Here is a 25,235-nt window from a genome sequence, read left to right on the forward strand (position 1 = left end):
ACCATGCCGAAATGTAGTAATTATACACCTGGTAGCAGTCCTTTAATGCACATCATTAAAGTACACCTATTCATTAAAGTTCAGTTGTTCAGCCAATCAGAAATCACCATTGTAGCATTATAAAAGCGCAAGTATCGATTATTCTCGGGTATGCAATCGAAAGACAACTAGCGAAACGTCATGGAGGCTGGAAATCCAATACTGTCGCAGAAGGTTATGTTCTGTTACTATAATAATTAGCGTTAATTGTAAATAATATTCAAATAAATTCAATTTGTCATCTCGTTTTTCAATGTCTAAATCAATTTCCAAGTTATATCAAGATTAGTGTTAATGTTACTCTGTAGATTATATCAAGGTCAATGACATTCATTCCTCGGAAAAAATCAATAATTTCGCGTCTGCGCACATCTCACAATTTAGAAGGTCAGTTCCGCTCCTCACTTAGATAACCATAACATGAATACTTATGAATAATTTCAAGTTAGAAATATGGTCGAGCATATAAAGTCGTATGAAACTTGCTTATAATGGTAATTAAGACGCTCGTATGAAAATTATAAAACTCGCTTGCGCTCGTTTCATAAACAAACATACTCGCGTCTTAATTACTACCATTATAGGCTCGTTGCATAATGTACTATTCTAAAAGATTCCAGTATAAGGTGGACTTATGAGACATGCTTAGAAACAGACAAGAAATAAAAATTAGCGATATTGGAGACATGTATACATAATATACACACATAATATACATACATATCGTACGTCTTCGTCATCATGCCCGCGATGATTGACCGTCTGCGTGCCCGGTTGGAGGCCGCGCTTCTGCCGCTGAGATGGCAGGCATGCTCGCGCAACTTAACCGTTAAAACTTACAACGGAGCTTCATGCACAACATCTGGTTCTCTGATGATCAATATGTCATTCTGTGATGCCGCGTGGCCATGCAGAAGAAAACAAACCTCGTCATAAAAAAAATCGATCGGGGATCAAATTCTTCTTTATTTACTTTTTTTAACACCTAATTACAAAAATTAAGCCTGCGATTGTAATCTTGGGGCTGTAATCCATGACATAATGGAATTCTGTATGGTTTTCAATAATTTTGTTGCCACTCCCGCAGATGCTTCAGAAATCCCTTCTGCTGTGCTAAACGTCTCAGAGATTTGTGTGGGCTACACTCCAATGCCGCACCAATTTCATCCAGTTTTTCCTCCGTAAGAACACGGTGCTTCTTGTCTTTTCTGTCATTTACAGAACCTATTTCATTGAATCTATTAAATAACCTTAAAGTTGTTTTTCTAGCTGGTACTGGCCTGTCAGGAAATCTACGTCTGAATTTTCGTCTCGTCGAAGCACACGATTTTTTATTCTTTATGTAAGTGTTGTACATGTAAATACTTTCCCTTAATGAATATCTATTTACCATGACGAAACGATCTTTTCTCCATCTCAGCTAAATGAATACTGCCAGAGGCCAGGTTACAAACTGTTTTATTTATAGACGTCGTAGTGTTCATATGAATGGGAATGATCTTGACTACCTGCGTCAGCATACACGTCGTCTTAGCGGCAGAAGCGCGGCCTCTCACCGGGCACGCGACTGGTCAATCATCGCGGGCATGATGGCGAAGACGCACTGTATTTACACATATACAAACACATACATACATACATACATACATACATACATACATACATACATACATACATACATACATACATACATACATATATACATACATATTATACAGGGACATCATTTTATTTTTACTTCAATTTTTATTGTACCTGAGTTTTTGAATGTACTTCACTCCCACCCCTTCTACTAATAAACTTCCAACTGTCGTCCACACAGAATTGAGACCGCATATAGTAAACAACACTGAGTTAGTGAGTATAGTACGTTCCAGAAATATGTTCGCGTTTTTTAGTGACGAAAGAGCTTTCAATATTGAATCATTTTCCCACAGGTACTGTCGTCCATTTGCCTACGTCGTATCCCGGTTTCCCCCACCAGCTTTTATTCGCCAGCTAGTGGCTGGGCTGTCTTAGCTCTTTTCTGAAAACATTAATTTCTGTTAGGAATTGGAAGTTTACGTAATATTATACAACTGTTTAAAATAACTTAAATAAAAGGGCCTCGTTAAGTAATTAATTGTCACATGATTCCCCCCCCCCTTTCTACGATCCTGCGGCATAACCACTTGGACGGACAGTAGATAGCATGTCTGAGTAATTTTATCTGTGCGGTCGGGCAGAAGTGAAGTTTGAATTTAGAGTACGTAAGGTACTCTGTTACAGAGTAGGTACAGAATTATTTCAACACGAGTTACTAATACGAAGGACGAAACTGGCAATTGGAATTAGATGCAATAGTCTATAGTGCGATAATATGCACAAAAGAACTGAAGCCTGTATCAAAATGAACGGCCACCATTTTCAAAAATGTGTTTAAATATCCATATTATGATTATATTTCAATTTTACTTCATTCTCTATATTGTACGCTGATGTGCTGTAGACAGTATAATATACACTTCATAATGAATACGTTCGCATGGATAACTCAGTTCGTGAGTAAAAACATTTATTCTTAATACAGTACTGTATTTTGATTAAACAAAAACATAATGAAAATTATCGAACTCAAAATTGCGATATTTCCTAATTTACGTAAATGGATGAACTACTTTTCTTCCCTCCTATACCTAGTAGAGTGATTTGTTTGTGTTTTACGCCAATATCATCGAACTGCAGTCGTGGAAGAGGATAGCAAACTGTGTTTCCGGTTCTCTGAAGGTATAACCTGGTTAATATTAAAAATGTTAGTAAAAATAAAATGATGTCCCTGTATATATTACTCGTATATACATACGAGTATGTAAGAGGTCAACGAACTCAAGTCTGTATTCCTAGGTGAGCTATCTCCCGCTTCTCTCTCTGACTACAACGTTGCAATCTGGTTGCATCGTTTAGTGGCTTGAAATTAGTAGTTTTTAAATTAAATTTACACGAAAACCGTCCACGCAATCGAAATACCTACTTGAGAGGAATAAATTATTCTTTATTAAATTCTTGCAACATTATGAGCAAAAATCACGTTCCTACTCGCAATAATTACCGAATAAGAGGGTGTTAAACATTTGGGGAGGGGGAACAATTTTTTTTTCTGAGAAAACTATGAACTTTTCACCAATATGGTACTACATTTTTTTTCGCATACAACATGAGCTATTCTCTCTAAAAATCTACAGGGTTATTTCACTTTCATACTATATATACACATATCCAGGGTGTAAACGATATAAACTGCCAAAAAATACTGGTGATTTATTTATTATTTATTTATTTGGTTATTTAACGATGCTGTATCAACTACTAGGTTATTTAGCGTCGATAAAATAGGTGATAGCGAGATATTTGGAGAGATGAGGCCGAGGATTCGCCGTAGATTACCTTGCATTCACATTACGGTTGGGGAAAGCCTCGGAAAAAACCCAACCAGATAATCAGCCCAAGCGGGGATCGAACCCGTGCCCGAACGCAACTTCAGACCGGCAGACAAGCGCCTTAACCGACTGAGCCACACCGGTGGCTGAATACTGGTGATAGGGCATAAATAACTGAAGAAAAAAGTCAAATATTGTTTTTCTCTAACGCTCAGGATTTTTCCAGAAAAAAAATGCGTTTTGTGAGTCTCACTTTTTTGGGAAAGAGAATAGACAGTCATTATTTAGGCTACTTTACCCGGTATATACGCTGAAGCAGTCGTTTGTTACTCTGTTGTGTATTGGTATGTGTTGGGTGAAAGGTCATTTATTGGCAATAACATTTACGTTCAGTTGAAAGGTAAACAAATAATGCAACTACTATCGATCTTAAATACGTGGCATTTTGCAAATTAAAAATAAAAGTATACGATATAAATAAATTTCACTAGGTATTTTGTTCAGTAGATAAAAAGAATTGTCACTGTATTATATTAATTATGTATTATATTGTATTGCATTGTATTGCTTTGTATTGTATTGTATTAATTATTATGTTATATTCATAGCAATGTAGTAATTTTCTATCATACTGGTTGAGTGGAAGAAAAGGCCGAATGGCCTTAACTCTGCCAGCTAAAATAAACCATTATTATTATTATTATTATTATTATTATTATTATTTGTACTGCCTATATCATTTTGACGGTTTATATCGTTTACACTCTATGTATGAATCGGTCATTGTTAAAAGGCACTATCAATTCTTGACGAAATGTACATCTTGATGGTTTTTTTAATTTTTCTCTGGATTTAGGGAATGGAACCAATTATACTTTATTTGTCCCACAGAATAATATCTGTAATATTGACAATTAATATTTGAGGAGAAAAATTCGCTCCGGCGCCGGGGATCGAACCCGGGTCTTTGGTTCTACGTACCAAGCGCTCTGACCCCTGAGCTACGCCGAATCCAATCCACAGCATCGGCCCGAACCCTCCTCCTTCAATGTTTCCCTTTGTGGCCTGACTCCAAGTTAGGCATATATGTCCATGTCAACTGCCATTATACTAGGAGCGCACTCAGCTGAGTGACTTGTTTGGCCGGGATTCCGCAGTTACCTGGACACAGTTGACATTGGACATATACGGCAACATATGTGCCTAACTTGGAGTCAGGGCACAAAGGGAAACATTGAAGGAGGAGGGTTCGTTCCGGTGCTGTGGATTGAATTCGGCGTAGCTCAGTGGTCAGAGCGCTTGGTAAGTAAAACCAAGGACCCGGGTTCGATCCCCGGCGCCGGAGCGAATTTTTTTCCTCCTCAAATATCAATTATACATTGTGAGAGATACGTAAGCACAACATTGTCACGATACTGAAAGAAATTATTTGGTGCCTTTTAACAATGACCGATTCATATGTTCTTTTTTCCATTCAAAACAGGGCCATTACTCCGTGAAGAAGTGTGCCCACTGGCTAGGTCTGGGCACAGAAAATGTGATTCCAATAAAGACTGATTCCAATGGAAGAATGATGTCCAGCGACCTCAACTGCCGTATCCAGCAAACTATCTCTGAAGGAAAGAAGCCATTCTTTGTTTCTGCAACAGCTGGTACCACAGTCCTGGGGGCTTTCGACCCGCTGGAGGAGATTTCTGATGTTTGTCGACAGTATGGTCTTTGGCTTCATGTAGATGTAAGTTAAATTAGCGATAAAACTATTTTAGTTTTGTTTTATGAATATCTGTGGCACAATCAGGAATTTAAGATGCGAGAGGGGACCAAGTTTCGGGAACATCATTTGGAAAATTTCCTTGTAACTTCCATGCAACATATTTAAAAGATAATTATTGTTTAGTTCTATAAAATTTAAAACCAATTTTGACTCTCTAAAAGTTAATTAATTTTTAAGTACAGGGACATCATTTAATTTTTACTTCAATTTTTATTGTACCAGAGTTTTTGAATGTACTTCACTCCCACCACCTCTACTAGTAAACTTGCAATCGTTTTCCACACAGAGCCAAGGCCGCGTATGCAGTACTGAGTTAGTATAGTACGTTCCAGAAATATGTTCATGTTTTCCAGTGACGAAAGAGCTTTCAATATTGAATCATATTTTCGCACAGGTACTGTCGTCCGTTTGCCTACGTCGCATCCTGGTTTCCCCCACCTGCTTCTGTTCGCCCCTCCGTAAAGTCTAGTAGCTGGGCTGTCTTAGCTCTTTTCTCAAAACATTAATTTCTGTTAGGAATTGGATGTCTACGTAATATTATACAACTGTTTAAAATAAATTAAGTTAAAGGGCCTCGTTAAGTAATTAACTATCACGTGATTTCCCTCCCCCCTTTCTACGACCCTGCGACAAAACCACTTGAACGGACAGTAGATAGTATGTCTGAGTAATTTTATCTTTTCGGATCGGGCAGAAGTGAAGATTGAATTTACAGTACAGTACGTAAAGTACTCTTTTACAGAGCAGGTACAGAATTATTTCAACATGAGTTACTAGTTACGAAGGACGAAACTGGTAATTGGGATTAGGTACAATAGTCTATAGTGCGATAATATGCATATTAGAACTGAAGCCTGTATCGAAATGAACGGCCACCATTTAAAAAAAATGTGTTTAAATATCTATATTATGATTATTTTTCAATTTAGCGTACATTGTACGCTAATGTGCTGTAGACAGTATAACATACACTGCATAATGAATACGTCCACATGGACAGCTCAGTTCATGAGTAAAAACGCTTATTGTTAATACTATACTGTATTTTGATTAAACAAAAACCTAATGAAAATGATCAAACTCAAAAGCGCGATATTTCCTAGTTTACGAAAATGGATGAACTACTCTTCTTCCCTCCTACACGTAGTAAAGTGATTTGTTTGTATATTACGCCAGTATCATCGAACTCCAGCTGTGGAAGGGGGTAGGAAACGGCGTTGATCCAAAGGTATAGCCAGGTTAATATTAAAAATGTTAGTAAAAATAAAATGATGTCCCTGAGAACCGTCTATAACTTATCACCAGGCTTCGGTCTAGGGACACAGAGTAATCAGTATGAGGTTTAGAGTACACGGAGTATAAATGACGTCATGACCCGTGTGAAAGGGTGACTGCAACAGCACAGGTGGGTCCGTAATGTGCATTGCCGTTGTGTGTATTGCTGCTTGGCTGCGGTACGTGTAACAGGCTTCGGCGTAGGGACACCTGATTGAAGGTTACAACTTACGTTAATACTTTAATGGTAGACATTTATTGTCTACTCTAGGAATGTACTGTATATATTGCATCTGTACAGAGTGAAATATATTTTGTGCCGTACTGTTCACATATTGAGACACGAAGTAACGGCGCGCTCCCATCTCCCACTCTACTCGACTCGACCAACACAACACTATAGTCCGTGCGTTCTGAACTTCATGCGTTTCTGTGCCCAGGACCGAAGCCTGCTTATCACATATAAATATATCTAATTACAAGACATAGTTATATGTGATAAGTTACATACGGTGCTAATTAAAAATTCATTAGCTTCAGCCGGTAACTTATCGAATCTAACATGCCAATAAAGATTCCCAAAAGTTGTTATAAATCAAAATCTATTCTCCACCGTTGCAGAGTGAGTGAACATACACCGACCCTAAATAAATCTAGTTATTGTGTTGAGAACGGTAGCTTCATAAATTCTTTGAAAATAATTGGTCAGTTTAAAATAATCTGTAGGCAGAAATATAAAGAATATGTTATTCTAAATATATTATTGATCATTGTCGATAGAAATAATGAACTTTCTTTCAGTATCGCACCTGCAATGCCAATGATGTATTGTCGCTTCATGGTTTAAATATAATATAATACATTATTTTTAAATATTTCTTTAAAAATGGATCCACCATTCTGCCTACGCCACTGATTGATACATTCCAGGATAATAGTATTATATTCTGATAAATAATTCATTCAATTGTTGTAGGCATGCTGGGGTGGTACACTGATGCTTTCCAAGAAACATTGTCATCGACTCAAAGGTCTTGATAGGTGAGTAGTCCTCTCAACATATTATTCTTTAGGGGTGGCGTCAACCGGGGGGGGGGGGGTCTTTGGAGAGCGAATGGTCACATTTCTACATCTCCACTTCACAAATATTGAATATGTAGCCGAAAATTGTTTCAGAGCAATTCAACACTATTAAATAGTTTATTATTATTATTATTATTATTATTATTATTATTATTATTATTATTATTAAATTTATTTTCCAAAAATCGTCTGCCAAGGCATTCTGTGTTCCCAAAAAAAAAAACAGAATATATAAGATTAGTAAATAATTGATTGTCCCGTACTGTGGCGTCGTGGTCTAAGGCATCCTGCCTAGGACTCACGTTACAGAATGCGCGCTGGTTCGAGTCCTCATGGGGGGAAGAAATTTTCTCATGAAATTTCGGCCAGTGAATGGGACCGGTGCCCACCCAGCATCGTGATGCACTTGGGGAGCTACGCTAGGTAGCGAAATCCGGTTACGCAAACCAGCTATAACGGCTGGGGGGATCATCGTGCTAACCACACGATACCTCCATTCTGGTTGGATGATCGTCCACCTCTGCTTCGGCATGTGGGTGTGAGGCCAGCACCCGGCTGGTCGGTCTAGGCCCTTCACGGGCTGTAGCGCCACGGATTATTATTACAGTAACCGAGACAAATTTACGTGAACATAACACGAATTTTAGAATTCATAATAGTCATTGTACATACACTTTCAGCAATCACAAACTAAAGAAAAGTGGAACTATAATATTCGATATAAATGGTTTTTCAGTATTATTATTATTATTATTATTATTATTATTATTATTATTACCATTAAGCTCACAAATTTTCCTTTAAAATTACTGCAAAACTCTTCATCACTGTGCCTGAATGACAAATGTTCTTTTTTGCTGTGTTGTATCCTCTTTATGTATTATTTTCATAGTACTAAATTTTACTTTTGTTTCGATTCTAAGCTAAGTACAAAATATAGAAAAGAAATTGTAATGCCAGTCAGTAGGGGTGTGATTTTTTTCGTATTAACGATATACGCGAAATGTGTTAAAAATTTAATTTCATACATGGGAAACTTAAATGCCTTATTGAAAGTACGAAATTAAGTGAAATATATCCCCGAATTTTCGCGAAATTTATAGAAATCTACGAAATTACTTCATAATAACGGTATTTAGAAAAAATTACAGGTTTTATGGAAAATTCGCACGAAAATGGCTCTTTCTTCCTAATAAAGCGTGAAAACTTTTTGTTATAAAATATACATGAACATTTCTACATATTCCATCGTTCAGCGTGACGTACGTATTGTATCAGGCAACGATGTACGCATAGTTTCAGGGACTACTTGCAGATAGCAGCCCAAACATTTCTCTTCCCTGCAACAGCTGCCTTCGTGAGATCAAGAAGACAGTATTGTCACCCACTCACAGTCGAATGAAACTGAATTATGAATTTAATTAATGATGCAAACAATTTTCTTTTAGTTTCAAGGGGATTTTTTCAATAATGATTTTTTAAAAGTGTTATCTTATTATTTTTTATGCTCGACCATGCCGAAATGTAGTAATTATACACCTGGTAGCAGCCCTTTAATGGATCTCATTAAAATACACTTATTCATTAAAGTTCAGGTGTTCCACCAATCAGAAAATACCATTGTAGCAATATGGAAGCGCAAGTATCGATTATTCTCGGATATGCAATCGAAAGACAACTAGCGCGAGATTAGACAAAGTAAAAATGGCGGACACTAGTGATAACGAGCTGCAACTTACACCGCAAAAGCACTCTATGTGACTAATAACTTATTGCCACAAAAATTCTAATGTCTAATTCAATTTTAAGGTTATATCAAGATTAATGTTTATTTTACTCTCTAGATTATATCAAGGTCAATGTCAACATTTGTGTCTCGAAAAAAATCAATACTTTCGCGTCTGCGCATATCTCACAATTTACGAGATATTGCACAAGGTCAGTTCCGCTCCTCAGTCAGATAAGAATAACATGAATACTTATGAATAATTTCAAGTTAGAAATATAGTCGAGCATAAAAAGTCGTATGAAACTGGACTATAACGGTAATTAAGACGCTCGTATGGAAAATTATGAAACTCGCTTGCGCTCGTTTCATAAACATACTTGCGTCTTAATTACTACCATTATAGGCTCGTTGCGTAATGTACTATCACAGTTTCTTTAATGTGCGAAATATGCGCGAAATTGATCATATTTATTACGAAATATTCACCGAAATTAAATAATTTTAATTACCAAAATCGGGATAAGTAATCACGGTCAAACCACACCCTTACTAATATGTAATATTTAATATTATCAATGTTTACCGTGACAGGTATTATTTCTGCTTATGCCCTTCATCCATATGAAAATTACCATATTGGCGCTGTTTCATTTTCTCATTTCACGAAGCATTTGCAAATAGATATTGAGATTTTTTTAATGGGAATTACATATTTTCCGCATCCATCCTACGAAGATTGTCATTTTTTCCGACTTCTGAAAAATTAGGCGAGATTCTTATGTTTTCATTCACTTTAATTGATGCAGAAAGATCCAAATTTTTGAAAAAAATTATCAGCTTCATCATTAATGTTTCCTAACACTTCACACAATAGCTATGTTATAACACAAAAAATTATGAAACTAACCACTATTTCAATTTTATATTCACCACTGAATAGACAAAGAGGAGTAAGAGTTACGATTACCGTCTCCCAATTAAGAATTAAGAATAGACTGTGAAATGGCCTACCTTTGAATGCAGGATACAGATAAACATTTCATCGTGCCCAAACACACAATTTCCGTCATTACCAACATCTAATTTTGTTTGCTTTATAACTGAAATTATAATCCTAGATTAAAAAAAAATTCAATTTATAAACACATTCTTCCTTAGACTGTACTGTTTCTACGTTACGGTAAACAATAAACCTACAATAATGTCATTACCAGAACGAAGAAAACTGAAATCCAATGCAGTTTACTTATTTAGTGTTTGCCTTAATATAAGTTGGTGCAAAATGTATTGCTTTATCGAATGTATGAACTATTTGATTAATATAAACAATTTTTAACAATCCTGTTTTAAACTCTTACCTATAAGTTTGTCTGTCAAGATCGTTATGTTCAAGATCGAAGTGCCGTCTGATATTATAAGGTTTTATAATAATTCCAATAAACAGATAGGTCTGAGGCACAGAGCTTTATCTTTATTCATAATAACTAGGGAACGGAATTTGGAGTAGTAAAAGCTAGTATTGGCATCTACACAGTCATTTGTTTACAACCCTTTATACCAAGTCCTCCCTCCATGACATACTCGCAGATCTCTGCACGTCAACAACAGGTGAACGGGACAGTTGTCGCATAAGAACTTCAACATGCAGGTTTGCAGTTCAGAGTAGTGAAGTGCATGTACAATGCCGAAAGTGAAACCAACTAACAATACAAAATTGAAAGACTATATTTTTCCGTGTTAAAAAATTTCCTTCCTTGCAAAAGAGCAAAGTTGTGTTTAGAAAATTTGAAAATGATATTTACAATTTATTATAACAAGGCACAGCAGGAATAATTGTTTCATCACTAAAACATAGCATTAATTGAAAATGCCATTTCGTTTGGCTCTACATTTCGTTCAACATTTAATGATACTCTATTGGGCTATGTTGTAAATATTGTAGTATTATATATATATATATATATATATATATATATATATATATATATATATATATATATATTCTAAATGCTATAGTGTACGTTGTGTACATATTATCATATTTCATGATATTGTAAATAAAGGTTTTAATTTAGCACGCTCCTGACAGAAAAACACACATATTCAGAGTCGAGTTCCATACAGAAGACAAATATCAGCCATCAATATTTCCCCTGACACGCGAGGACGCAGATATTGATATTTAATTATGTATATTTGTAATGTTGTTTATTGGTGTTTTGTGCGTTGCCAAGAAAAACACATGTAGTTCAAAGTGAAATACAGATTATGTATGTAGGCCACTATATGTCATTAAACTATTCCACTTGTTTATTTTGAAATACGTTTACAGCACGTTGCGTGTAAGTTTCTATGAAGTGAACTGTACTCGTCCATGCTCTGTGACGCAGCTCGCTTGACAGTCACTGATCTATACTACGTTTCACCATTCTTTATAATACTCCAAATCCCTTTCCCTAATAATAACAAAATACTTTTGTTCCCATGCTTCTTGGAAATTAAAAAAAAAAACTATAATTTATTCATTATATTCCACCACTTTACACACGCTATGGTACCGGGTTCAATCCTTGCTTACTACACGTACACGCTCACAGATAGAATCTTTGTGAAGGGATAAATGACGGTGTGGTGTATAAGAGTGTCCGCGTCGGAACGTATTTTCTACATCTGATTTAGAACATTCACAAAAGTATGTTATGACACCACATACAATATTTTTATCAACTTCTAGGTAGTGAAATATAGGCCTAATGCTCCAATTTATCATTTTCCTCTCGGAAAACAAACTCATTTGACCGTTACTGTTGCATACATTTAACTTGAGGTAGACAGTGGTATCGTTGTCGATAGAGTTCCAACGGAGAGGTAGAAATAAACACGTAAATGTACAATTAACAAGAGAAGATAAATATTATTCCATCACATGACTTATTTTTAATGTAAAATTGTGTAGTTATCAATTTACATTATATTAGTAACAATGTGAACGTTTTCGCCATACATTATGGCATCTTCAGACATGGGTTGACGATATCTAATGAAACAACATTGCGATACATGGTGAGGGAAAGCATAATAAAATGTACAATAAATGTCAAAGTTAAAAAGTTAAAAATAGTGAAAACACTTGATGATACATGTAAAATCACAATTTTTTTTATAATTATGCATATTTAACTGAAATAAACGATGTCAAATATATGGAAGTATGTGTGCGTAAATGCTGTAAATCAAATGGTTGTGTGTCAGAAAATAAAATGTGATAATTTTGTGGTTATAAGGTAATATCAGAATTATATACTTATTAAATGTAGGCCTACATATTTTACAAATATATGATAGGCTGAAAATCACAATGATATGGTTTGAAAACCTGTAATAGTCTATGATGTGAGTACACTGAACAAAGAAAAAATTATAAAATACTTAAGTGTAGGATTGTCAGCGGACTTGTTTTTATTAAAAGATAAAGTAAGTTAAATGACAACAAAATTGGGTACCAAGCGACCTAATGACTTAAAAATTCGTGGGCAGCAAATAAAAACATAGTTTGTTTATTTTTTAAAGATAAAATTAACTAGCTACAGTAAGAGGATTGTACTGAAAATTTTATGCTAGCTTATACGATACCCATTATACCAGGACCGTGTGCAGAATTTTTTAAAAAGGGGAGGATTGAAGAGGGAAAAGCATTACGGTTTCGTAAATTAAAGTTATTAAATTTAATAATTAATCCAGCAATGTACAGTATATATATATCACATTAAAATATTTCAGTACTTACTTTCTATCTCGTCGATTTCTTCCCAACTTGGGAGAGGGTTAAATCCTGAAAACTCTCTCCTTGTGCACGGCCGAGTATTATAGTGTAATATTAAACTACAGAAATGAAGACTTTTAAGAAGTTATTGCATCGACCTTCATTACATTTCTAGATCATCGTCACAGATTGCACAACTTTTTCATGGGTAAATATTTTGGAAAACACCATTTTTAGCGGTACTTTTCTGAAACTCGTCAATATCGACGTATTTTCATTTGTCAAAAACAATGAAAACGTTAAGGTGGGGAGGGGTGAGGGGCAAATGATCATATAAAAAGTTACCACTTATGTATGCCACTCTTGTTCTCACCATCTACACGAAAATGAAGAGTCTAAAAATAATAATAATAAAAAATCAATATAAATTGGGTTGTATACACCGCTATCTGCTTTGAATGTGTGCCTTGTAGGTTCATTCGTGTCTTTCGACTTTCAGTGAAGAACCCGCCAATATAATCTAGTGGCTATAGCGCTGAACTTACTTATAGCGTACCCCCGATTTATAACTTTTATAGGGAAGCCCGTGGTCCAGGTAACACAGGGGTTTTCTCCGGGAACTCCGGTTCTCCTATGGCATCCCAACAAATCAGGATTTCATCTCATCGCGGGTGTAGCGTAGACCAGCCTCCTGTGGCGCACCCTGGGCAACGACACTAGTGTGTGCACTAAATTAGTGTGCACAACTGGCTTTGTAAAGGTCAGGGCAGCAAGAGCGGATTCTACTCCCTCACGGGGAGCCATATGATTTCTCTTCAACCCCTTTCTTCCCCGCCGAACACCACGCTGCGTTGTTGCGGATGAATATTAGAGCCTGGATTCGCTCTCTGTGCCCAGCCCTGGTATAGGTGAATGACGAAAAATTACATACACACCATTAGTAAAAAAAACAGACGGTGATGAGAACAAGACTGGCACAAGTCCTAGCTTTTTTTTTACGTTCGTCCGTCCCTCCTTTCCTCTCTCCCCCAAATGTTTTCAAGGCTTTTAACATATTATGAAAATACATCAGAATTGATAAAAACGTAATACTGTAGTTATTTACGATATGACTATTGTAACGTTTCATATCACAATCCGAGATTGTAAAGTTGTTACAACCGCAGGCAGAGTTTGATAACCAGTCGAGTATTGTAATATGAAGTTACGATAAGTATGTTATAGCCTACAATGTTTTATCCACTTTCATAAAAAATATTTTTAATAAAAGCAATTGTATTATTTCTATTAGTTTTGAACATGTCTTTTGTGAAGAGACGATTATTATTATTATTATTATTATTATTATTACTATTATTAGTTTCTTCCTGCGAGAGGCGATTCGTTTATGTTTGTTTTATTAGTAAATTTTTCTGACATTTTGCATATTCGATTCCCTAACCGTTTTAAATGTATATCATTTTACCTTTTAGGTGTGTTTCCAAATGATATGTAATACGCTTTGTCAAATCTGGCAACCTTTTCATAAGGGAAGCTAAATTAATTTATTAATTTATTAATTTATTAATTAATTTATTAATTTATTAATTAATTTATTAATTTAATAATTAATTTATGTATTTAAAATTAATTTATTAATTTAATAATTAATTAATTAATTAATTAATTAATTTATTTATTTATTTATTACTTAATGTATTAATTAATTAATTAATTTATTTATTTACTTTATTTATTTACTTTATTTACTTTATCTATTTACTTATTTATTTATCTATTTATTTATTTACTTATTTATTTAGTTATTTATTTATTTATTTACTTATTTATTTATTTACTTATTAATTAATTTATTTTATTAATTAATTTATTTAATTTTATTTATTTACTTATTTAATTTTATTTATTTACTTATTTAATTTTATTTATTTAATTATTTAATTTAACTATTTAATTATTTATTTACTTATTTATTTACTTATTTATTTACTTACTTACTGTACTTATTTACTTAATTTTTTATTTATTTATTTAATTTAATTTATTTATTTATTTAATTTTATTTATTTATTTATTTATTTATTTATTTATTTAATTTTATTTATTTATTTATTTATTTAATTTTAGTTATTTATTTAATTTTATTTATTTATTTAATTTTAGTTATTTATTTATTTATTTAATTTCATTTATTTATTTAATTTTATTTATTTATTTAATTTTATTTATTTATTTAATTTTATTTATTTATTTATTTAATTTTATTTATTTATTTAATTTTATTTATTTATTTATTTATTTATTTATTTATTTATTTATTTAATTTTATTTATTTATTTATTTAATTTTATTTATTTATTTATTTATTTAATTTTATTTATTTATTTATTTATTTAATTTTATTTATTTATTTAATTATTTAATTTTATTTATTTATTTATTTATTTAATTTTATTTATTTATTTATTTAATTTTATTTATTTATTTATTTAATTTTATTTATTTATTTATTTATTTAATTTTATTTATTTATTTATTTATTTATTTAATTTTATTTATTTATTTATTTATTTATTTATTTAATTTTATTTATTCATTTAATTTTATTTATTTATTTAATTTTATTTATTTATTTAATTTTATTTATTTATTTAATTTTATTTATTTATTTATGTATTTATGTATTTATTTATTTATTTATTTAATTTTATTTATTTTTTATCACGACAGACTTTTGTTTTTAACAAAAGAACAGTACTAGGAGAAATAAACCAACATTGTTAAAATTAGTTCAAACTAGGATTCAGATATTGAAAATGCTACAAATTCTGCACTTGAATGTTTAGTACCATCAAAATTCCGCGTAAGATATGATGCAACCAGTTAGGTAATAGCAGTATCATTACCCAACTAGTTGCGTAATAGAAGTATCATTACCTAACTAGTTGCGTAATGAATGTGAAAAGTCCACTGCAAAAAGGTGGAATGTCGAATGTATTGTATTTTGCAGGAAATGCAATTTAAACTTTGACATTCCCACTTTGTGTGGTGTATCAATTCTTCAACACTATGTAGATCTGGAACTATCATCTTTCTTGCAGTGGAACAAAGTGTATTATAGTCTACTCCCTCTTATCTATAGTACTGAACCTTCATCTCATTTTTCACAAATTTACGACATTCCCCCTTTTTGCAGTGGTCTCTTCATATGTTTACAACATTTTTATTAGTGACGTAAAGTCCACATTACATCATAATCAAAGTAAGTTATTTTTCTAAATATTAAGCGGCTTCATTATTAGCACCCATACATACAACATTGGCTATATGATCTTTTAATAAGTCCACTTTTTCCATTTTATGGTCTACTCCAAAAATTCATGACCATTGTCTGTTAAATTGAGAGCTAAAGATCTTCCAAAATTTCCTAAACCGATAATAATGTAGGCTATATTTGTAAAGTTATACCATCTCCCTATTTCATTTCATCATGAAATTACGCAACCCAAACTAGACGTCAGCCCCGTGTGTACTGTGTAGCAACATCGAAGTTTCAGTAATTTTTTAACTTACGTTTTAACGATGCGGCGGCGAATACATGATGCTGGGCCGGTCACTTTGAAGAAATTATTTAGATGTTTTCGTTGGTTTGGATAGCAGCGTTTCAGTAATATAAACTCTGCTAAATAAACACTTCCGCGCACAATCTTGAAAATGCTACTACCGACGCGCATCGAACGTAGCTACAAGTTCCAGGCACATCCAAACAACTTCGTATCATAGCCTCTACTAACAGTCAAATCCAAGGATAAAAAAGCTACATCACTTAATGTCATTCTGAGTATCCACGGACCCTGATGTCATTTCGCTCGCAGCGCTCTCTATCCGGTCTATCGAAACTATTTGCAATACGTAATAATATTAACGTAAAAAAGACATATGAACAGCGATTTCTCTTCAAATAAAACGATTAATTTTAATTATGTCTCGATCATTTACGCCGAATAAAAATTACACCATGGATTCAGCATTCAAAATAGACTCTAAATATTACACCCAACGAATAGAAAGAAGTAGTGGTCGCACTCTGTTAATTCAAACGGCCGATACCACGCGGCGCTAGTGCAGAGTTCGCTCAGTCTGTTCCGTGTGTAAGTACGTAAATACATTTAACGTAAGTTGCACTGTTTACCTTTCGCTCCATATACGTACGTAACTGGCATTGTACTTACAACATTAAGTCTATTTGAAAGAAAAACACATTCATATACATCACACTGTAAAACAAATAATAGTTTAATATGTAAAACTTAACTTAGGGCTGCTTGTAGGCATGCAATATGTACTCACCAACAGTTACTTGTCCGACACTTTGGAGAATTTACGAGATATTTGGCGGCTCTCGGACCTTGGAGTTCTCGTCGGATTTGTTTCGTCCGGAAGAAGAACCGGCATTTCATATAGTGAAAAATTAGTTTCGGTGTGATATCCATGGCATGATCCAAGCAGCATCCTGTTCCCGGTGGCTGAATTACAATTGAGGTAATACTGTCTATGCACTCGTGAAATATGTCGCCCCACATTCCATCGCTCAATTTTTCTTTTATTGTCTGTTCTGTTTGCATAAGCAAATGAAACACGCACGCCCTACAACCCGGAACAAAACACGAAGGCATTGCTTCAAATATAACACGACAAAAACATAATAATCTCGTCCTTTAATAAATAAATCGTGAGAGCTACTCACTTGTCACTCGTGTACGAATAATTGCAGATTAGTGTATTGGCACTTAAAGTATTTAACGCACTTAATTACACTAAAAAAGCAAACGAAATGAACGAACACACTACTGCTTCTTTTATGGATATTCGCTTCCAACTGAGCAATACCGATCGCAGCGCCACTAATTCTCTTGGTCACCGTCGACAATGCTGAACAGATAGGAGTGCGCACACTTCTTCTTTCTATTCGTTATGATTAGACTGTTAAAAAAAAAGTTTTTCTAAACAGTGGCGCCAACTTTATAAAAACATTGGGTGGGCTCAAACACTTGACCATAATTTCCCAAAAGAATCTCATAAATCCTCCCTTTATTGATATTATTTTTCGCAATATTGATGTGACTACGGATAGTATAGGCTTATACAGGGACATCATTTTATTTTTACTTCAATTTTTATTGTACCTGAGTTTTTTAATGTACTTCACTCCCACCACCTCTATTAGTAAACTTAGAATCGTTCGCCACACAGAGCCAAGGCCGCGTATGCAGTACTGAGTTAGTGAGTGTATAGTACGTTCCAGAAATATGTTCACGTTTTCCAGTGACGAAAGAGCTTCCAATATAGAATCATATTTTCGCACAGGTACTGTTGTCCGTTTGCCTACGTCGCATCCTGGTTTCCCCCACCTGCTTCTGTTCGCCCCTCTGTAAAGTCTAGTAACTGGGCTGTCTTAGCTCTTTTCTGAAAACATTAATTTCTGTTAGGAATTGGACGTCTACGTAATATTATACAACTGTTTAAAATAACTTAAGTAAAAGGGCCTCGTTAAGTAATTAACTGTCACGTGATCCTCCCCCCCCTTTCTACGACCCTGCGACATAACCACTTGGGCGGACAATAGATAGCATTTCTGAGTAATTTTATCTTTTCGGATCGGGCAGAAGTGAAGATTAAATTTACAGTACGTATAGAGTACGTATAGAGTAGGTACAGAATTATTTTAACGTGAGTTACTACTACGAAGGACGAAACTGGTAATTGGAATTCGGTACAATAGTCTATAATGCGGTAATATGCACAAAAGAACTGAAGCCTGTATCGAAATGAACGGCCACCATTTTCAAAATTGTGTTTAAATATCCATATTATGATTATTTTTAAATTTAACTTCATCCTCTATATTGTACGCTAATGTGCTGTAACAGTACAATATACACTGCATAATTAATACGTCCGAATGGATAGCTCAATTCATGAGTAAAAACACTAAGTGTTAATACAGTACTGTATTTTGGTTAAACAAAAACCTAATGAAAATTATCAAACTCAAAATTGCGATATTTCCTAGTTTACATAAATGGATGAACTACTTTTCTTCCCTCCTATACCTAGCAAAGTGATTTGTTTGTATATTACGCCAGTATTATCGAATTCCAGTCTTGGAAGGGGGGGCAAGCGGTGTTTCCGGTTCTAGACCTTTAATTCAAAGATATAGCCAGGTTAACATAAAAATGTTAGTAAAAATAAAATGATGTCCCTGTACAACATAGTGTAGAATGCTAAAAATAACAAAATGGAGATCGAAGAACGATTTTGTAATGTATGTAGTTAGTATAAGGTCTAGGGGCTATGTTCCATTTACTTGTAGGTAACATTCTTTTGGATTTTATGTGAATACCAATTTATTCCTTCATACTAGTAACTAAGCCTCAAGGCATTTACTCTATTGTATCATGGTACTCTTTGTCGATGGCAACCTGTAGTGGTTACAGGAAGAAATTAAATCAAATCAAAAAAATCTCCGCATTATCCTGTGCGTAACTGTTCTGCACAATTATCGATTTTTAGTGATTAAATAGAACGTAATAATTATATAAACTTGGGGATTTGAATTCTTTCTAACTATAAATTGATAATACGAAAGTGGACTCACTATTACGTAGCACGGAGTGATACAAATACGTTTCTCCCTATAAATTCGTCACAAACATCTTCTAAATCAAACTTTTCACCTTATGTGGCACCTGACTATCGTTAGGAGAGATGAATAAAGTGCACACCAAGAATACATCCTCACTTATTGACATTTTACTTATTGTAATTTACTGATTTCAATAACCAACCATCACATATGATGTTCTTGGTTAGTCATCTGTCCCAAGACAGGTTTGTACCTCATAAATGACACCAGTAAGGCATCACTCATGAGGTAACTAAGCCAAGAAAGAATGGAAAAGGAAATGATGATGATGATGATGATGATGATGATGATGATGATGATGATGATGATGATGATGATGATGATGATTATGATACGACAAATTATTGGGTGGGTTCAGGCCCCATGGGCCCATATAAGTTGTCGCCACTGTTTCTAAATAATAAAATTACAGTATCTTTTAGTGCTATTGATGTTCTGTATCTAGGCCTACAGCTTCATATTTAGAATGTCCAAGAAATGATGCCTCAAACAACCCAGACGCTAATCAGTCAGTCTCAGGCGAACAACATCAACGCCAATGTTTTGTTTACTACTGAAGCAGGATTTTCAAAAGATAAGTCTTATGAATTTCGATTATAAATATTTCTGATCATATCAATATATTCATGCCATGGCAAAATCGAGTCATGAACATCAATTTTCCATCAATTCCTGGGTAGTAAGTTTATGTGATCAGCACTTAGGACATATGATATCGCCTCCGCTAAAATCATTCAAAATGTGTATAAATATTTTAAGAAGGGAGAAGGACAATACCAAAGTCTAGTATATATAGTCACGAAGCTCAATACGTAGTAAATATGCATTCATAGATAGTTGCTAACCACTAGGATCGCTACTATCGCCTCATCACAGACAATGCGAAATAGTACCGGCACAATCTATTGTTCCTAGCACCCTCAAAACCCAAGCTTCGTTACTGTATATACTAGACTGTGGACAATACCATGATCCTCTTGCAAAAATCATAGTTGAAGAAAATAGTTGCGCTAAATTATAGCAAAATATTCAAAGTAAAAAAAAAAATGTGCCCAGAACAAAAGAACAGACCTACATAGAATCGATTAATTTGGTCGTGACCTAATTTGAAGGAAAGTGTATTAATTTCATGCAAATAAAATCTTTCCGACTGTAGATAAAATTCTTAGCGCTGTTTTCATCAAAGTAATAATTACTGAATACTGTACGAGTTCACATACTACAGAACTACTGAACCACGTTGATCCTCTCGCAGGTATGTTTTTGTAAGTGGATCATGACATTGTCCTCCTTCCTCCTTAAAATATTTCTATACAATAGAACCTCTATTATCCGTGGTAATGAAGGGGGTGGAGTGAACGGTTAATCGAAAAATCGAATAATCCCTACCATAAAAAGTTTTCATAAACTAAGTACATAATATTTTCGTAATTTCCTCCATGGTCTTTTCTTTTAATACGCTAGGTAGTGGATTAGAAGTTCACTAATTTAAGTCTGTTTTTTTTTTTTTACAATAACGTGTTTGATTTTCCGATAAGTCAGTTATTAAAACATTATTTATTGTACTTATGTCTGGTTTTCAACGACGGGTTTTTAAGGCCAAGAAAACTTATAACGACTGTCTCTGGAAAGATAGGAATAGTACAGGTCCCATGTTGTAGATTTACAAATTTTATACAGTTTGTATTTTAATTTTCATTAGCCTAAATCGCTTACAGTTGTAATTCATATCTCCTATTGTGATGTGAGATGAATCACATTTTCTCTTTTTCCAAACCACTCAATTACTTGCACTTTTTTCTGTAGTACAACATGTTTTCTTTTGACACTTGTAGAAGACATTTTGCCTAGAAGATAAACAGTACGGCCACTCGAAGAGTAGGCCATAATGCGTAAGGGTAAAGGTTTGTAAAAAAACACTCTGTAGAAAAAATTCGCACTAATATAATGTACAGTAGCTATTACATATTTTTTTTTCTGCGAGCGAGAAAGACAGACGGATAAACCACCAATCGGTTAATAGGGTGACGGATAATCGGGGTTCTACTGTACATTTTTAATGATTTTAGCTGATTGTGTGTATGGGTTTATCGCGTCCAATTGATGGATGACACACAACGTTCATATTCATCATCACTATCAATATTTCAAGACACAGACTCCCAAGGATGCCACATGATAACAACTGGTTTACACTTTAATTTCAACACGAAACTTAGTTTCAACTCGTAAGTAGCCACCGGCGTGGCTCAGTCGGTTAAGGCGCTTGCCTACCGGTCTGAAGTTGCGCTCGGGCGCGGGTTCGATCCCCGCTTGGGCTGATTACTTGGTTGGGTTTTTTTCCAACCATAAGGTGAATTCCAGGTAATCTATGGCGAATCCTCGGCCTCATCTCGCCAAATACCATCTCGCTATCACCAATCTCATCGACGCTAAGTAACCTCGTAGTTGATACAGCGTCGTTAAATAAGCAACTAAAAAAAATAAACCCGTAAGTAAAGAACTAACTAGCCTGTTCCTCAAATAACGTGCTTGGCTTCTTGTTAAGTGTCGTGTGCAGATACGCTTCACTGGCCCCAACCTGTGCAGATACTATCCATTCCCACTGGATAAAACATCAGTGGACCAACAGCACATGGGTTTACTGACTGTTATGTACTGTTGCAGGGTGAATTCTGTGGCGTGGAATCCCCACAAGATGCTGGGAGCTCCTCTGCAATGCTCACTGTTCCTCACCAGAGAGAAGGTAATTTCGTAATCAGTGCATGCCTTTATCATAAAAAACAGGACATATGAAATATCGAAAATAACAATTTATTTGGGAAAAAACTGTACAAATATGTTATTTAATTGAAATAGCCTACAGTGATATTATTTTACTTGCTATAGTCTCTGTAGCAATAACACAGTCTAGTATATACAGTCACGAAACTCAATACGTAGTAAATATGCATCCATAGATAGTTGCTAACCACTAGGATCTCTAATGTCGCCTCATTACGGACAATGCGAAATAGTACCGGAACAGTCTATTGTTCGTAGCACCCTCACAACTTAAGCTTCGTGACTGTATATACTAGACCAGACGTCTCAAGGCCAACGCATAAAAGTTGTTACGCAGAGCAAATGTAGATATAATCTTTTCGCTGTAAGAAAAATCCTAATGTAAACAACACCACGTGACTGAAGTGAGGCTTCATTGGCCGCTGTTTGGCGCCATAGATTCTCAGTACGTGTTCCCGCCTACTGTTGTACATTCTGTTTCATGTTAAACATTTCCCGTTACTCGTCAAGTAGGCCTAACCTCACTATTATGCATTCATTTGCTTAGAAAACATTTACTTTATAATTACTGTAATTAAATTATTTTTAACTCTTATGTCTTCACAAAGGACAGTTGAGGATGCAGAAGCCATACTTGAGTACCACGTTCTTACATGAACAACTACGAGCTCAAGTAACGCCAGCTTGTTACAAGAACAGACTGTCTCGGTATTACTGTTGGTATTCATCCGCGTTCATAGTACATAACAAAATATAAAAGTAACTTTTCTTTTACATAGCGTTTTACATATGAGTGAAATTAAATGTTTCATCGTATTTAACAACTAGAATTCAATTTTTTATTTTCAAATAATGCAAGATTGTGGTTTCCAAATACGAACTATATTTTCATGCGCCATGTGAGTGTTTCGACTGGGAGCCAATCACGGGTATGACAGCAACGTGCTTATGTTTACATTAGGATTTTTCTTACAGCGAAAACAGTATAGAGTAGTCAGCTGAAGAGATAAGCGCAATACCCGAAGATAACCGATCGTTGATTTATGTTACAACCATGAGTGAGCTAAGTTGTAACTGTCGCGGGAGAAATTCCACAAAGCTGCACTTTTGAGTTGTACTGTCAAAATAGACTGTTGTTTTCGGAAGGAATAAAATTTCTTAAGTCGTTTGCAGTAATATAATAATAATGATAATAATAATAATAATAATAATAATAATAATAATAATAAATGTATTTTCTAATTATATATTATGAGTAAAAAGAAGACATCTGAAGCATGAAGAACCATACATGTTACGTAATTATTTAAGCACAAGGAACTGGCTACCTTATCCCATTATCTCCTGGCCTAGTTGCCTCATAAGTGGTGCCTTGTTGATATCAAATGTGAGGTTCAGACCTGTCTTCGGACAGTTGACTAAAAATAATACTTCATTTCTAGTAAATGGTTTTTGGTATCTCTCTTTTTTTAAGTTCATACTATATTTAATAAAATAAAACTCTATTAAATAATAATTAAATTACAATTAAACTTGTTGATTGTTAAGATACGTGTCCTCTCAAATTCTTTTCTGAAGTCCTTCAGTACTTCATTATATAGGGACATCATTTTATTTTTACTAACATTTTTAATATTAACCTTAGAGAACCGGAAACACCGCTTGCTCCCCCCTCCAAGACTGGAGTTCGATGATACTGGCGTAAAACACAAATCACTCTACTAGGTATAGGAAGGAAGAAAAGTAGTTCATCCATTTACGTAAACTAGGAAATATCGCGATTTTGAGTTTGATAATTTTCATTAGGTTTTTCTTTAATCAAAGTACAGTACTGTATTAAGAATAAGTGTTTTTACTCACGAAGTGAGTTATCCATGCGAACGTATTCATTATGCAGTGTATATTATACTGTCTACAGCACATTAGCGTACAATATAGAGAAAGAAGTTAAATTGAAAAATAATCATAATATGAATATTTAAACACAATTTTGAAAATGGCGGCCGTTCATTTCGATACAGGCTTCAGTTCTTTTGTGCATATTATCGCACTATAGACTATTGCATCTAATTCCAATTGCCAGTTTCGTCCTTCGTACGAGTAACTCATGTTGAAATAATTCTGTACCTACTCTACGTACTGTAAATTCAATCTTCACTTCTGCCCGACCCGAAAATATAGAATTACTCAGACATGCTATCTACTGTCCGTCCAAGTGGTTATGCCGCAGGATTGTAGAAAGGGAGGAAATCACGTGACAGTTAATTACTTTACGAGGCCCTTTTATTTAAGTTAAATTAAACAGCTGTATAATATTACGTAAACTTCCTATTCCTAAGAGAAATTAATGTTTTCAGAAAAGAGCTAAGACAGCCCAGCTATTACAGAGGGGCGAGCAGAAGCAGGTGGGGGAAATCGGGATGCGACGTAGGCAAACGGACAGTACCTGTGCGAAAATATGATTCAATATTGAAAGCTCTTTCGTCACTGGAAAACGCGAACATATTTCTGGAACGTACTATACTCAGTAACTCAGTACTGCTTACTATCTGCGGTCTTGGTTCTGTGTGGAGTTGGAACTTCTTTAGTAGAAGGGGTGGGAGTGAAGTACATTTAAAAACTCAGGTACAATAAAAATTGAAGTAAAAATAAAATGATGTCCCTGT

At 34.3% G+C, this 25,235-nt stretch overlaps 1 protein-coding gene across 1 annotated transcript in view; it reads left to right on the forward strand.

The window, feature by feature from the left end:
- Positions 1 to 25,235, forward strand: part of LOC138693089 (acidic amino acid decarboxylase GADL1-like) — a 99,888-nt gene that overhangs the window by 61,180 nt on the left and 13,473 nt on the right. The window contains exons 5-7 of the mRNA XM_069816697.1: positions 4,939 to 5,190; positions 7,481 to 7,545; positions 22,453 to 22,531. Of these exons, the coding sequence (XP_069672798.1) occupies positions 4,939 to 5,190; positions 7,481 to 7,545; positions 22,453 to 22,531 (396 nt within the window). The remainder of the gene's footprint in view (positions 1 to 4,938; positions 5,191 to 7,480; positions 7,546 to 22,452; positions 22,532 to 25,235) is intronic.

This window comes from Periplaneta americana, chromosome 2 (genome assembly GCF_040183065.1).
Source record: "Periplaneta americana isolate PAMFEO1 chromosome 2, P.americana_PAMFEO1_priV1, whole genome shotgun sequence".
Taxonomy (NCBI): domain Eukaryota; kingdom Metazoa; phylum Arthropoda; class Insecta; order Blattodea; family Blattidae; genus Periplaneta; species Periplaneta americana.